The 16,406-nt window shown below is 54.8% G+C and overlaps 1 protein-coding gene across 2 annotated transcripts in view; it reads left to right on the plus strand.

Annotated features, from left to right (window-relative positions):
• The first annotated feature begins 7,847 nt into the window (after positions 1 to 7,847).
• Positions 7,848 to 16,406, plus strand: part of PTDSS2 (phosphatidylserine synthase 2) — a 30,180-nt gene continuing 21,621 nt past the window's right edge. Inside the window, exons 1-2 of one of the 2 annotated variants that reach the window (XM_060104788.1) lie at positions 7,848 to 8,184; positions 15,210 to 15,311. In XM_060104788.1, coding sequence (XP_059960771.1) covers positions 8,003 to 8,184; positions 15,210 to 15,311 — 284 coding nt within the window. In that variant the 5' untranslated portion in view covers positions 7,848 to 8,002. The remainder of the gene's footprint in view (positions 8,185 to 15,209; positions 15,312 to 16,406) is intronic. The other variant, XM_060104789.1, reaches the window with a different exon arrangement.

Raw genomic sequence — 16,406 nt, forward strand, 5'->3', positions numbered from 1 at the left:
GGAGCCCTGTCCGATGACCGCAGCTCCCTGCTCGCCTTCACTCTCCCCGACCTCAGGACGCACCTTCCCCAGGCCCTTCCAGAGCACCCAACCTCTGACCCTTTCAAGTGTAGTGTTGATTCCCTTAGAGGAGAAACTCGGGCCTAGGGGACTGAAGATGAGACAAACCCCAGCAAGAAACAATCAGCTCCCTGAGCCCCTGCTCTGTGGACCCCAGCTCGGGGAGGCGGAGCGCTTGGGGTCCTGAGGACAGGTGGCCGGCTGGGCTGGGTGGGGAATGAAGGACTGAGCGGGCAGTTCTACCACATCCTGAGGTCCAGGGGGGCAGCAGCTGGAGGAGGCTCTGGACCACTTGAGAGGGACTGTCCTGCAGGTTAGGGAGGTGGGGTATCCAGGCTCTGACAGCTGCTGGGAAGCTGAGGACACAGGGCAGGAGCTCAGGAGGGAAGACATGCGGAGACACTGAGCAGCATGGGGGCAGCTGGAGGAGAGCAGGGGGCACCCGTAGTGTCACAGGGGGCACCCCGATGTCACGATACAGCATTGTGCAGCCCAGGCAACCCAGCAGTGTAGACCCATGGTTGACATGTTTGCTCTAGGTTCCCCCAGGGATAACATGGCCCCACCCACATTTCTGTTTGCAGGACCCCATGGCAGTCTGTGACCTCAGCGGGGACTGAACTACGAAGTGGCAAAGACAAGAGAGTGAACTGGCAGCACAGAACCTGTGCCACTCTGCTGGAGCAAATCTGGACAAATGCATTGAGGTTGGTGTGACGGAAAACCCCAAACAGTAGCAGCTTAAACAAGCCTGTTTACTTCTCTCTCCCATAAATGACATCTGGAGGCGGTCCTACCAGATGCCTGGCTATTAACTTGTTGCTCGGTCACCGAAAGCACATGGACCCATCACATAGTTCAAAATGGCTGCTCAAGCTCCAGACGTCACATCCACATTCCAGACAGCAGGAAGAGCAAAGGATGAAGGAGGGGTATTCCATCCTGCATGTGGTTAGTCACCTGGCCAGTCACCTGGCCACACCTTACTGCAAGGAAGCATGGGAAGTATGATCATTTTTCCTAAGGGAGAAGGTAGATGGACCCTGGGGGCACCCAGCAGCCTCTGCCACAGGTGAGAGAGCCTCAAATGCTGGGTTAGAGCTCAGGAAACAGAGTCAGCAAGAGATTTTGAGCATGAGTAATCCAAAGTCAAGACCCCTATTACCAGCCATCTCCTGGACTCTCCATCTCCCCCCAGTCTCCAGCTCAACCTGCTCAGGACAGTCTGCATTTACACTTTCATTCTGTGAAAAGAGTCCACTAGTTCCCCCCAAGTGTCTACACAGCTGCTCCCTTTTTCAATGTCTTTATTTGGCATTCCCAATTTTAATGCCACAGAAGCACTTCTTCTTCTCTTTCCCACCTTCCAAGGGTCTGAGGGAACCTAAATTATATCCAGCAGCCTTGCTGCTCAAGAGCCTGCACCTGTGGCCCCTTGGGCACAGGCAGCGTAGCATCTCCAGCCTGGGGGCGGAGGGGCGCAGGAAGAGGAGCCCCGGCCTCGCCCCACAGTGGAAGCTCCCCTACTCTCAATGCAGGATGGAAAGGGCAGATCTCATCTAGTCCTATCTGGAGAGGAAATGGGTGCGGCCCTTTTGGAAAGCAGTCCAGCAATAAGAATCTAAAGCCTTAAAAATTGTTTATACTTTGGTCCATTAATTAACTTTTTCTAAACTATCCTAAGAAAAACTCCCAAATATTGAAAATATGTATTACTATGTCCTTTGAGGCAAAAATTATAAACCACCTAGATTATCAATAATAGGGAAATGTCTGAGCAAACACGGTATATTCGTATGCTGATTAAGCAGCCATTAAAAATGATGCTTTCAGAGAGTTTATGACAGCATAGGAAAATGCTTATGTTATACTGTTAAGTGAAAAAAAACATAGATTGTAAACATATATACAATTTTTTAATCTCAACTAAGTTAAAATGCATTAAAATACCAGGAGAGTAGTTTTTATATTTGATATTTATATTTGCGTGTGGATGGTGGAATTGTGCTTTTCTTCCTATAGTTTGCTTTCTTTGACACACATCACTTTTATAAACTTTATATTATTAAATGCACTTTGTTGTCATATTAAAGTCTATTATTAGGAACTTTGTTCAGACTCAGCCTCACTCTCTGCCTTGGTTTTGAGTACATCTTGTGAAGAAGCCGCACCCCTTCAGGCAGTGTGGCCTGGCCCCCCCCGGGCTGTTGGCAGGCTGACCCTGCCCTGTTTTGGGCGGAGAACTCCAGTCGAGGTGTACATGGGCCTCCGGCTCCTCCCCTGTGAACCCTGGACCCTGCTCTCCTTTCCTTCCTCCTCCACCTCCAGAGAACCCTGAACACCTGTCGTCTCCCTCTGAGGGCCAAAGTGCAGCAGGACACAGGCCCCCCATTCCTGCTGTCTCTAGGGCGCCTCCCCCAGGAAGAGGTCAGAATGACAAGTCTAGCAAGAGTGCCCCAGGCTCATCCTCACGGGGGGAATCTGTCCTCCCAACCCCAGTGGCCTGGATGTGGCCGAAGACCCTCTGGGGTCTTTCTGAGGCTGCTCCTCGGAGGCAGCACAGGCAGGGCGGCTGAGGTTGGGGTCTCCCGAGTCCTCTCCAGGCTGGCCCCAGGCACCCCACCCCCCTCTGGCTTCTCTGGCTGACGGGGCCTCTCTTGGGCCATAGACCTCGCTGGCCTCAGGCCCCTGCAGGAGGGACCCGTCCCCCAGGTTGGGCCTCTGCTCCTCCGGTCTGCGGGAAGCTGGCCCATGCCTGTCACACCAGGATGGCATTGGGGTGGGGACCCAGGCCCCTGATGTCCTCACCCCAGGAACACTTCTGTCTCCCTGCTGCTCCCCACCAGTGCCTCTGGGCCTTAAATTTCAGCAGTTCCTGTTTTCTTTCTTTCTTTTTAATAGTGAATGCCATTTATTTATTTATTTATTCATTCATTTATTTTTATTTGGTTGCACCAGGTCTTAGTTGCAGCAGGCATGCTCCTTAGTTGCGCCTTGCAGGCTCCTTAGTTGAGGCTCGCAGGCTCCTTAGTTGAGGTTCACAGGCTCCTTAGTTGTGGCATGCATGGAGGATCTAGTTCCCTGACCAGGGATCCAGCCCGGGCCCCCTGCATTGGGAGCGCGGAGTCTTAACCACTGCGCCACCAGGGAAGTCACCTGTTTTCTTTCTCAGGGAGCGGAGAGCCGTTCTTGGCTGAGTTTATAGCCCTGTTGTCCCAAATCCTTCCATCAACCCTGAGAAAACTCCCAGGCGGCAGGTGTGCGAGTGGCGGGCAGAGATCTATGGAACCCTTCACCACCTATGCAGGTTTACCACTCCAGTGGAAAATGATAGTCATGGTTCTTTTACAAATTCACAACTTTTCCTCTGCCTTCCTTGCAAGAATGTTTTTGGAAAGCATTTCTGCCAATATTTTCACCATTTACCACCATAAATGTGTCCTGCAGGCCTAAGGAAACCTTGGGATCTGAGACTAGGCCGCTCCCATGTAACCTTTGACCTGGTTCTTTGAGGTGTGGTCTCGGGACACCAGCAATCCCTGAGCAAGGCCAGAATCAGCCACCGTCAAAGCCCCTGAACTGCTCCAGTGCGCTGGGGCTTCCCACAGTCACCGCCATGGCTGAGGAAGGTCACGGCCTCTGACCCTCCCCACATGGGGTCCCAGGGGCAGCCCCACAAGTTCTCAGAACCTCAGCGGGCCACGTCCTCAGAGCTGTTCTGCTAACTCCTCACACCTGTGTCAACCTTAAAACGAAATAGCCAGTTATTTCACTAGCGAAATGAGTTTATTTGGGAATGGCAGAGGAACTGCTGTTCAGGAAACACAGACTATGGCCAACCACAGGCAAGTCTGGAGAACAAAGGAGAGGAACTGTTATATTGGGAGGCGCTGCTTTGAACCGGAAGTCCACGGAGAAAAGCACAGGGTGGTGATGGGTTCTCGTGTGCTGAGTGGTGGTAGCTTCTCTCTGGCTGGCTATTGCTGGACAAGGAGAAAAACTTCCTTCTGCTGGGTAGTAAAGCAAGCTTCTTCCTGCCCAGGAATGTGAAGTAAGGTACGTGTGTGTGTGTGTGTGAGAGCTCCCCCTTCAGGGTTTCCCGACTCCATTTTCTTTTCTTTTTTTTCTTTTTTTTTTTTTTTGCGGTACGCGGGCCTCTCACTGTTGTGGCCTCTCCCGTTGCGGAGCACAGGCTCCGGTTGCGCAGGCTCAGCGGCCATGGCTCACGGGCCCAGCCGCTCCGCGGCATGTGGGATCCTCCTGAACCGGGGCACGAACCCGTGTCCCCTGCATCGGCAGGCGGACTCTCAACCACTGCGCCACCAGGGAAGCCCCCGACTCCATTTTAAATGAGGTTTCCCTTTGTTAATTTTCACACCTGCCACCTGGCCACCTGGGCCACAAAGTGTGGTGGGCCTTGCAGATGCCCTGCCCCTCCCCCTCTGGCCTGTCTCCAAGTCTTGCAGTGGGAGGGGTGAGGGGGCTGCAAGGTGTCTGGGGTGAAGCGTCGTGGTTAGGTCAGGGACTAGGTGGAGGTGAGACCCAGATGTCAGGCCCCAGGAGCAAAGCTGCAGGTGCAGGGGTCTCTGCAGAGTGCAGGGGTTCAGGGGAGAGGCTCCAGGGGGAAGAAGAGGCTGGGCCAGTGGGTTACCAAACTTTCTGTGCCTCAGTTTCTCCTCTTTAAGCCAGAGATAAAAATAGAACCTGGGGGTGTAAAGGTCACAACAGGTACCATTTGTGAAGCTGTTGGGAACTCTCTGCATTTAGAGTAAACAGTTCAGTAGTTTTTAGTATACTTACAGATACATGCAACCATCACCACAGTCAATTTTAGAATGTTTTCATGTCCCTGAAAAGAAACCCAGTACCCTTGAGCAGTCACTCCACATTCCCTTCCCAGCCTGTGGTGACCACTATTCTGTGTCCATGATTTGCCTATTCTGGCCTATTGACATCTCATATAAGTGGACCATATAGTATATAGTCTTTTTCTTAAAATTAATTAATTTCTTTAATTTTGGTTGCGTTGGGTCTTCGTTGCTGCGTGCGGGCTTTCTCTGGTTGTGGCGAGCGGGGGGCTACTTACTCTTCATTGCAGTGCACGGGCTTCTCTTTGCAGTGGCTTCTCTTGTTGCGGAGCACGGGCTGTAGAGCACAGGCTCAGTAGTTGTGGTACACGGGCTTTGTTGCTCCACGGCATGTGGGATCTTCCCGGACCAGGGCTCGAACCTGTGTCTCCTGCATTTGCAGGCGGATTCTTAGCCCCTGCGCCACCAGGGAAGCCCAGTATATAGTCTTTTGTGACTGACTTCTTTCACTTAGCACGTTTTCAAGCATAATGTACAACCCATGTTGTAGCATGTGTCAAAACTTCATTCCTTTTTACAGTTGAATAATTTTCCATTGTATGGATATACCACATTTTTTTGCATGCGTTCATCAGTTGGTGGACATTAAGTTGCTTCCCCTTTGGTTATTATGAGTTATGCTGCTATGAACATTGTGGAACTAATTAAAGAAACCAGCTAAAGCTGGAATGGGGACAGGCCTGTAGGGGAAGCTCTCATGCCCTCAATGCATCGTCAATGACCCCCAAACAGTAAGAGATGTCCCCCTACACCTCTGACAGGAAGGCATCTCTATTAACTATCTAGCAGAAAGAAGAAAACTTCTCTCGGCTTCACTCTGATTGCAGCCAATCAGAGACTGCAGTGGCCCAACCTATGGGAAGCCTCCCTACTTTGGACCCCCAGCTCCTCCAGTGGACTCTGACTATCAAAGCCCCTTCCAATCCCCCTTTTCCCTATAAAAGCAAGTTCCCTCTCCTTGTTCTCTGTATTTGCCTGTGGTCCACCATGGTTCACGTATCTCATATTGCAATTTCTCTGCTATTCCTGAATAAACTCACTTTTGCTGGTAAAATAACTAGCTATTTATATTATTGAGGTGGACACATGTGGTGTCAGTAGTGGGGTCTGGAGGCAAACCCCAAGGGATGAAATTGACTGAGGCATTGCACCAAGCCCTTTGTGCTTATTGCTTCTGTGAGTCACCACCAGCTTTTGGTTTGGTGAGTCTCCTCTCGGATTCTGAGCTCTGCTCTTTGCATTTTGAGCTCTACAACTTTATTCAGGACAGAGGCTTTGTCCTTTCAGGGCTGTGGTTTCATCCTTGGTGAGTACTCAGCTGTTTTCTGGAGTGCACGATAGCAAGGTTCTCTTTTGGGGACTGAGCTAATTGGGATCTAAGAGTTTTGTTTTATTCCCTTTGGAATCTGGGTTAGGACTCTAGCAACTTTCTTGGGTTTTCAGGAGGACTTAGGGAAATGGGATCCTGGCCATCTAAATGCTCTGAGGGCAGCTCTCCTTTGGGGACTCCAGCTGGTTTCATGTTTAAAATCTAGGGACCGCCCTACATGACTATTTTTTAACTAAGTGGGCCAAAGTAATCCAGAATTACAATGGCCATTATGGGAAACTTTTGATCTCCCCAAACTCGTTTTTCATAAGATTAAATTGGAGGACTGCAGTTCTAAAATTAAACAAAACGAATGGTATATTTATTTTCATTGGAAATGCAAACAGTAAAAGACCCCCCGTCCCCCCCCGCCCTCCGAAAGGAAGTTATCTCTACGGGCCACCCAGCCGGACGAAGGAAACTTCTCTCCTCCCACGGCAGCCCAGCCAATTAGAGACTGCAGTGGCCCAGCCCATGGGAAGCCTCCTTACTTTGGACCCCCAGCTCCTCCAATGGGCGCTGGATATCACAGCCCCTCCCAGCTCCCCTTTTTCCCTATAATAGCACGTTCCCCCTCCTTGTTCTCTGGATTTGCCAGTGGTCCACCATGGTTCAGAGATACTGAGCTGCAATTCCTCTGCTATTCCTGAATAAGCCTGCCTTTGCTGGTGAAATAACTGGCTACTTTATTATTAAAGGTGACAATATCCAGTTCTGCATGGACATATGTTTTCATTTCTTGAGTATATACGAATTGCTGGGTCACATGGTAACTATGTTTCACCCTTTGAGCAGCTGCCGGACTTTTTTTTTTTTTTTTGGCTGCGTTGGTTCTTCGTTGCTGCGCGCAGGCTTTCTCTAGTAGCGGCAAGTGTCTTCATTGCGGTGAGCAGGATTCTCCTTGTGGTGGCTTCTCGTTGCGGAGCACAAGCTCTGGGCTCGCGGGCTTCAGTAGTTGTAGCTCGCGGGCTCTAGAGCGCAGCCTCAGTAGTTGTGGCACATGGGCTTAGTTGCTCTGCGGCATGTGGGATCTTCCCAGACCAGGGCTTGAACCCGGGTCCCCTGCATTGGCAGGCGGATTCTTAACCACTGTGCCACCAGGCAAGTCCTGCCGGACTTTTTCAAATGGGTCAGAGCTAAATGTTTTTGCTGGGGGCTCTCTCTACATTAATAATTTGAGTCAACCAAGATCAGCATGTCTACTACTTTCTTAAGAACTACTCTCTGGCCCTGAAGAGGACTCTACAGGCTAGAGTCTGGAGCTCCCAATGGAGACTGGGGAGAACACGCCTGGGCTCAGGGTATTGGGAAACGGGGGAGTGCTGGTGGCGCGCCGGGGGGGCAGGCCGCGGGGGAGGAGGGTCTGGGGCAGCCCGGGCGCCCCAGCAGTATAGGGAAACCTCGCGCTTCCCGCAACTTTGCCGCGCTGGTTACCTAGCAACCAGGCGGCATCCCTCCCAGCAAGCACTGCTTCTAACGCACGACATTGGGGACTACGAATCCCAGCGTGCCTCGCGCCCAGGCGCTCGGACTACAAGTCCCACAATGCACCGCCCGCCCTTTTCTTGCCGCCCCCCGCCTCTGCTCTCCGGAGACCCTGCGGAGCGAGCGCCGCGACCCCTTCCCGGCGCTCTTCGCGCGGTCTCGCGGTGACTCTGGTGCGTGGGGTCAAGGCGAGGGGCAGAGCTGCTGGGGTCGGGGCGTCATGCGGAGGGGTGAGCGCAAGGGCGCCGAGGGGCCGCGGCCGGGGTCCCCTGTGCCCGTGGGCAAGGCCTCGCTGGAGGAGCCGCTGGACGGCGCGGCTACGGGCCGAGCGAGCGGGCCGGCCGCTGGCCGCCGCAGCACCGAGTCAGAAGTCTACGACGACGGCACCAACACCTTCTTCTGGTGAGGGACGGTGGTTCGCTTCAGTGCCGGCTGGGGTCGCGAGGGGCGTGGCCACGTCGTGCGGGTTGGGGGTGCCCGCAGGACCCCGGGACCGGCCGCTTGCCGCTGCAGCCCCGACCCGGACTCCCTGGTGGTCCAGCCCCTTATCTCTGACCCCTGCCCCCTATCCTGGGAGGACTTGGCTCCGAAGTCACCTCAGAAAGGCTTTTCCTGCCTTCCCTGTCCACAGTCCCCCGCTGCCCTCCGTCGTGATCCCTTTCGCTGACGGTGCTGATTACGTGTGAAATGATCGTCTCCTCCCCCGGCACGTGGCGGTAATATCGACACCTTACTCCGTGCCAGGGGCTGAGCGAACTAGTGTAGAGGAAGGCTCTTCCTCTCTTTAGTGGCTCCTCGCCAGGTCAGCCCTTTGACCCCTGTGCCGCTCGGTCCCGGCCAAGCCTCGGGGTCAGGCTGTCCTCTAGTCTCCCTTCGCGGGGGTCAGGGAGGGAGGGGCCGCCAGGAGCAGAGTTGGAAGAGTTCATGATGTTGCTTTAGGCCGAGTTGGGCACTTCTGCGTTTGAGGGTCCAGGAAAGCAGTCTTGGACCAACAGGTCCCAGGTGTGGCTCGTGCACCTGATGGCTCAGTGACCTCGGGCTACCCTTCGCCAGTCTGAGCATCTCTTTCCTTGCTTCTTAGGGGCACAAACCCCATACGCTAGAAAGTGTGCTTCTCGGGAGGAGGGCTGTGGCCGTTCTATGCTACTCAGTTCACGGCCACCTAAAGTTGTATCCCGTGGTAGGCCCTGGGGACATTTGTGGCTTTGGTGCGAAGAAAGCTCATGGGAGAGACAGACATGTAGGCAGCAAGGATGCCATGTGGAAGCAGCTCCTCAGATAGGGAGCCTGGGACCGCAGAGAAAATGCGAGCAGGAAAGGAGGAGAGCCTGACGGAGCCACTGGACAGTCGGCGAGGTACGGCACAGCTGGAAACCTTGGGAGGTGCACGTGGGGCCACTGGTGTCTTGCTTGTATCTGACTCGGGAGAGACAGGGAAGCGGATGTGGTGGGGGAGGCATCCCTGCATCTAACGAGGTCGGGATCTTCCCTGTGGGTGTGGGCAGCTGCTGCTGGGGGTGGCCACCCAGCCTTGCTCTGGGAAGATACTGTGCTCCAGTGGCCTGGAGCCAGGGGGAGAGGGGTGGGGTGCCCTCCTCAGCGGGGGTGTGGCCCCAGAGCTAGAGACATTCTGTGAGTGGACCAGGCGTCTCCTGCTCGGGGGACAGGACCCCTTCAGACTTCAGGACAGAGGGCACCGTCCTCCGAAAGCCCAGCTGGTTACCACAGGAGGGAGACTGAGGTTCTGGAGTGGTGCCCAGGCTCGCTTTCCTTTCCCATTCGTTCAGTGCATACTTTGGGGGTGCCAGTTGCTGTTCTAGGGGATACAACAGAGAACTAAACAAGAAACTTGGGTTCTGGCACAAGACTGGAGCCTCAGAAGGCTCAGCATGTTGGCCGAGGGGGTGCTGAGCAGTGCTCACAGAAACCAGAGGGTTACGAGGGCACGTGCGGGTTTCTTTAGAAGCACAGAGCAGCGGCCCGCGGGTCCCTGCCCATGGGGACACAGAAAGGCCTGCTGTAGCTGCGCTCACTTGTGGGGAGGCCTGACGGAGCCAGGAAGGCTCCAAGCGGGGCGCGCCGCGGGGCTGCCAGTTCCCGGTACCGGCCTCCTGGGCCTCCTGGGCGGGTGTCTGCAGCCTCCGCACCGCAGGTGTGTGGGGTGCTGGCGTGTGTGGTTGTTGCTGCGTCCCGGGCCTCTGCCCTCACCTGTGCAGGGGAAGAAGCTTCACGTTTCCTCAAGGCAGGTAACCAGATGCTCACCTGGCGAGAATGACTTATTTTTACTTGCAGGGCCCAGCCACTTACCTTCTTCTGAGTCTCTCATCATTGACTTGCTGTGCTGGGATTTTTAAAACTCTTTATTTTGAGTTTTAGGGAATTTTATTAATGGATGTTACCAAAAAATTAACATAAAGACTAAAAAGTATGTATTTGTGGAAACGCCTATATGTTCCAAAATTACTTGGAAGAACTCTTGCATGTTCAAAACCTTGTTTTTACAGTTTTCGTTTCCAAAGGAGCTTGGGCTTCTTGGGGGCCATGTATGAGGATTGTGAGTTTCTTTGTTATTACTTGTCAGCCACAGAGTATGGAATTAGGAGTCAGCCGTGGAGCCCAAGGCTGGGCTGCCCCAAACTGGACCTCGGGGAAGGGGCAAGAGGACCGCTGGGGTCTGCGGTGGCACAGACACCACCTCTTCTGCCAGTCGTGGTTGTCTTCATTGGTGAACACCTGGTGGAAACGTTCAGGACGGCAGACACAGTGCAAAGATGCGGCAGCTCGATTTTTCTGAAAATTGTTCTGGACGCTCTTGGAGACCTAGTGCCCCGGCGGGTGCTTCTGGACATAGCCACCTATAGGTGGAAGATAGGTGAATCACCGTTGGGTCACCACGCTTCGAGTCAGGGACAAGATGGATGGTTGTAACATTTTGGAAATGCTCACTGCATGCTCACATCTTACAACATTGAGCGTTTGGTGAGCGCGGGCTCTGCCATCAGCAACACGTCTCACAGTAGCTGTGAGAATCTGCGGGGCAGATCTTAGACGCCCCATGTTCCTCAGTCAGTGTGGGTTGGGGTTTGCCAGCTTCGCCCACATCAGGGCAGCATGACTTGCCAGCTGGTGCCTTTTTGGTCCTGCTGGTCAGCAGGCCAGGAGGTTCGGTGGCCCCAGGTGCCTCTCGCAGGCCTGGGACAGGCCTTCTGGTCCTGACGTTCCCTGGCCGAGCCGCCGCTGTGCACTCAGTCTCACAGCCACATCTTCGCACCGTCTCTGATTGGTCTGGCAGTCTGCCTCCCTGCCCGCTCGGCATGTGAGTACGGTCATCTCTAGACAGGGGCCGACAACTGGGTATTTTCCGCTCGCCTTGGCAGGGAGCCTGCTGTCTTCATGCCCTCACCCTGGCCCGGTGGCTGGAGTCACAGGATTTACGGCCGATCTCTCCCTGTGCCTGGATCCCCCACGTCATCTATTAGTCACTCAACCAAACGGTGCATTTGTCTTCCTGGGCACTGGGAACTAGGAGCAAGAGGTCGTTGCCCAGCTCTGGCATCCGAGAGGGACACAGAGTCTTCCCCTGCTGTCCTGCGCCACCGACCTGTCGTTTTTATCACGTCTCTGTGGCCACAGCGAACATGCAGAGCTTTTCCAGCCCCAGCATCCTCGCTTTGCCACATCAAGTCCATCTCAGTACGTCTGGCCTCTCCCCTTGGGCTCTGGTGGCCCCCGTCACACAGTGTTCACGAGGACAGTACCTGACCTGCCCAGCCTTCCCATCTCAGCAGCTCCGTCTTCCTTCCTGCCCACCTAGTTTCCTTCTAGTCTTACTTCCCTTCTGTCTAGAGACCTTCCTGGAGTGAGTGATTCTTTTAGAGCAGGTCTGCCGGCACCGGATCCTTTACTTCGTCCTCCATCCACGCATGTTTAGTTCACCTTCGTTCCTCAAGGATGTTTTTGCTGGACATGGGATCCTGGTTTAACGTTTCTTTTCTTTCACTGCTTTACAAATTTTGTCCCACTTCCTCTGGCCTCCATGGTTTCTGAGGAGAAATCTGAGCTCAGACTTGGTGTTTGAGCTGAAAAGAAGCCTGGTGAGGAGTCTGTGCTGCAGCGGCTGAAAAGCAGGGACCTTTGGGACCAATTCTAACATCTTGATTTCTGACTTTATTCCTGTTTTTTGCTTTTTTCCTCTGAAAATGCTCACCAGGGTAGGCATGACCGTGACCCTGGGGCAGGCAGTGGGCATTCTGGAGCTCAGGGGACTGGACCTGCCTGCCTGCCTGCCTGCCGGCCTGCCTGCCAAGGGTGCTGTCCCGTGGCTCCGCCCACGGCCCAGCAGGCACGTCTACACAGGCCTGGAGCTGAACCCAGCCGGCCCTGAGCGGTTCTGCTCAGTCACGCTCAGCCGGCTTGGGCTCCACGTCCCATCCAGAGTGTCAGCTGTACCTTCTGGGCAGATCCAGGCCAGCCACTCCCAGCATCTCCTGCCCGCCCTGGAGGGTCGCGAGGCAGCCCCATCTGCTCTCGGCTCTGCAGCGGCTCTTGCCCCACCGACGTGAGTCCGGGCCTCCCAGGGCAGGACCCCCTCCTCCAGCCATGGTGGCCCCTCAGCCCTTTGCTCTCGCGTTGCTGGCCTGGACCTGCGTCCCCAGGTGTCCTGCGTGAGGCCCTCCCTAATTCTGCACCCCACCCCACCCCGTTCCATTGTCCCCATACCCAGACCTCTGTGTGTCTTGCTGTGTTGGAACGACAGCTCAGGGAGACAGGATTGGGGTTTGTCGGCACCTGGTAGCTGCTCTGCGCCGCTTAGTGTCTGGGTCACTCAGGCCCACTGGCCCTGGGTCTCATCACCTCACGGTGAGGGTTTATGAGGTGATACAGGTGGGCTAGAGGCATCCTGAGCAGGGCTCAGACCCCAGACCCTCATCACCGAGCTGCATGACCCTGACACTGCCATTTACAGCTCTGACCAGCCTCAGGGGCCAAGGTGACAGGCCCATGCCTTATCGTTGTCACCCTCGTAATCCAGATGCCCTCGGTCCCTGCTGGGTTCTCAGTGACTCTTGTTCTCCCTGCTAAAATCTGATGTCCCCTCCGGGGCGGGAAGGTTGGGCCATGTCCTAGACCCAGGAGAGGCAGCTGGGTCCCTCTGTGTGTAGGTGTTGGCTAATGTCCGGCAGAGGATCAGTTTCTGGGTCACCACATCCGGAGAACCTTAGGAGTGAAGGTCTAAAGTAGGACCTTATAATGTAGTCTGTGTGCTGTAATTATTCCACAGATCTCTCGGGCACTGAAATGTTTACTCTACAGAGTTCAGCGGAAAGGCTGAGATTTTCCTGAAGTTCCCTCATGGCCTAGGACTCAAATGTGAATATATTAATATTGAATTGTATGAAAATAGTTAAAATAGGAGTTTTGTTCACTTCTAATAGTTTTAAATGCCAGTATTGTGAAATATGGCAAAAGAGTGTGCTCTCTGCTTTCTTTACTTGGAGCTAACTTATCTGAACATGACTTTTTGTTCTTGTTTTCACAAAGAAAATAAAACTTAAGTGAAGGGCGTGACACCTGAATAGATGGAGAGATATTCCGCGTCTTGTGGGTGGGGAACTCTCATCTCGTTGTGACTCATCGGTTCTTTCTGGGCTAATTTATAAATTCAGTGCAGTTCCAATTAGAATCCTACTAGAATTATTTGTGGCAGCTGTCAGACTGATGTCACAGTTAAGATGGGAGAGTAAATATGCAAGAGTAATCAGGATGGAGAAGAGGGCTGGTCTGCCGGATGTCGGGATGGACTCTAGCTATGGTCCAAGTCTCTAGCGCCAGCCTAATCTCATGCAGCCCCACTCCTGCTTTTTAGAAAATTACTTGAATCAAGGTACGATTGCTTTCCATGCACACACCCACTTGAGGGTCCATATCCACACTCCAACGCCTTGCACATGGTGCCCACCACTGGGGTAGGGATGCAGGACCTTCCCTCATCCTGGAAGCTGCTGCCCCAGCACCTCCCCCGCCAATCTGCCATCCATGCTCTATCGCCACCTCCTGTGAGTCTTGTTGGTGGAAACAGACAGCGGGTTGCTTTCATGCCTGGCTGTCAGCATGGGGTTAACGTCGACATACAAGTCTTTGAATGGACATATGCTTTCATTTTTCACAAGTAAACACTTGGAAGGAATGGCTGGCTTGGGTGGTAGACTCTGTTCAACTTTGTAAGAAACTGGGAAGCTGTTTCAAAGCGGCTGCACCCTTTTGCAGCCCCACCTGGCATGTGTGAGTGTTGGTGGGTCCGCGTCCTCGTGAGGACCCTTCCTCAAAGGCACTTGTGCCGTCTGTGGTCCCGTCCCAGGGGGTCCCGTCCCAGGGGCGGGCGCTGCTGACTGCTGTGCTGCATGTCTGCTCCCACGGCGACCAGGGATGCTGCACATCTTTTCGTGTGGTATTGGCCATTTGTTGATCTTTTTCTTTGAAGTGTGTGTTCAATCTTTTGTTCGTATTTCGGGAGATCGTCTTTATCGTTGAGTTGTAAGAGCTCTTTATGTGTTCTGGGTACAAAGGCCTTTGTCGGGTGTATGTGTCATCAATGTTTTCTCCCGGCTGGTGGCTGGCCTTTTCGTTTCTTCACTGCGTGTTTCATGGAGTTTTGACGGGAGGCCAGTACTGGGCTCGATGCTTTTCGCGTGTTTGTTCACTCGTCTTCAGGGTGCCCTTCAAGGCTGGAGGTGCCCTCGTTTAGAAAAGCAGGGCTGCATCGTCTGTCCACGGACACGGAAGCTGGGCCTCTGGCCCCTCTGCAGGTGGTTGTTCAGGCAGAGGGGCCCGGGCGGGTATGTGACTGGGCGGCGTGCGGTCTGGTGCTGGTTCCAGGAGAGGCCGCCCGCTGCCTGCCGAGCGCCGCCCCTTTCCCACATCGGAGCTCTGGAGGCCCAGCCAGGGTGGGCAGGCGGAAGCGGGGAGCCCACGTCTCACCCCCACCGGGCAGCCGTCCCACTGCCCGGTCTTCTGGGCAGGCGGCCGTGGCCGGCCCGCGCCCTTCTCGCTCCGGCCCTGGGGCCTCTCTCTGCCGCCAGTGCTCCGCTGTCGTCCCGGCGAATCTCTCAGCCATGGGCACTTCATGAATCACGAGGTTGGTCTCGGGGCAATCTTGCTCGGTGCCCGGAGCCCACTTAACCGGCTGCCTGGTCCCTCTGAACCAGAGCCGCCTGCCCGGGACGCCTCGAGCCAATGCGCTGTCCGCTCTCCCTGCCCGAGCGGGCCGCCGCGCCGGCACAGGACCGTCTGGGAGTCACGCAGCCGTAGCTGGCACTCTGGGGATCTTGAGCTGGAGGTCGAGGGCCGAGCTCGCTCCTCTGGCGGCCCGTCGCGCCGCGGTCCCACGCGTGCTTTCCGTGCACCGACGCGGGCTGTTTGCGTTGCAGGCGGGCCCACACCCTGAGCGTGCTCTTCATCCTCACCTGCGTGCTGGGCTACGTGACGCTGCTGGAAGAGACACCGCGGGACACGGCCTACAACACCAAGAGGTACCGGCCCGGCCCAGCCTCGCTCCACGCGGCTGGTGGGGTCCCTGGGTGCTGTGCGGCACTTTCAGCCCCTCTTCTGCCCGTCCCCATCCCTGGGATCGACAGCACGGCTGCCGTGGGACCTGCTGCTCACGCTGCATTTGCGCGCGAGAAACCGGAAGGTGCTGTGGCGGCTCCAGGGAGGGGTTTAAAGGGGTTCAGGTCAGTTCCGACGGGGCGGCTTCCCCACACATCCCACCCTCAGCACCCCAGGCCCCACCTGAGTGTGCCGCAGGTCAGCTCAGTTCTGACACCGTCCCAGGCAGCGCCAGGCCCCACGGTCCCGGTCCGGCCAGACTGCATCCCCTCCCCACTTAGACTCCAGTCGCAAGAGCGGTCATCACCTGCCGGGCTGTAAACCATAGGTTCCCACCGCCTCCTCCTTGGGTGCAGTTAATTTGCTAGGGCGGCTCACAGAACTCAGAGAAGCATTTTACTTATTTATTATCAAAGGTTTATCATAGAAAGATGGAGGAACAGCTAGATGGGAGAGACGCATAGGGCAAGGTGTGGGGATGGGATGCAGAGCGTCCACGCGGTCACCAGCCTGGAGGCTCTGAACCCCCGTGCTGCTGGGGTTTAGGGAGGCCCTCCTCACATGGCGTGATTGATTAAATCACTGGCCACTGACGATTGACTTAATCTTTACCCCTCCCCAGGGGTCTGGGGGTAGGGCGGAGAGTTCCAGCCCTCCAGTTGTCTGCTAGGCCCCCTTGCAACCAGCTCCCATTCGTGGTGGGGTCCAAAAGTCACCTCGTTAACATAACAAAAGATACCTTTGTAGCCCTCAGCGCTTGGGCAATACCAGGGGTTTTAGGAGCTCTGGCCAGAAACAGATGAAGACCAAATACGTATTTCTTGCTATAAATCACAATATCATAATGACCGTGAATTTGAGTGTCTGGGCTCTTTGTGAGGCCAGGGGTGGTTCCCATCAGCTAGCACCATTCTTCTACACTCTGTTGATTAGAAGACTTTTTGAAAGTTTTAAACTGGCTTTAGGAGTCTGGTGGTCCATCTCATCCTGCAGGGCAGGAAGTGGGTAGACTGTCTTTC

Source organism: Mesoplodon densirostris, chromosome 7 (assembly GCF_025265405.1).
Source record: "Mesoplodon densirostris isolate mMesDen1 chromosome 7, mMesDen1 primary haplotype, whole genome shotgun sequence".
NCBI classification, from domain to species: Eukaryota; Metazoa; Chordata; class Mammalia; order Artiodactyla; family Ziphiidae; genus Mesoplodon; species Mesoplodon densirostris.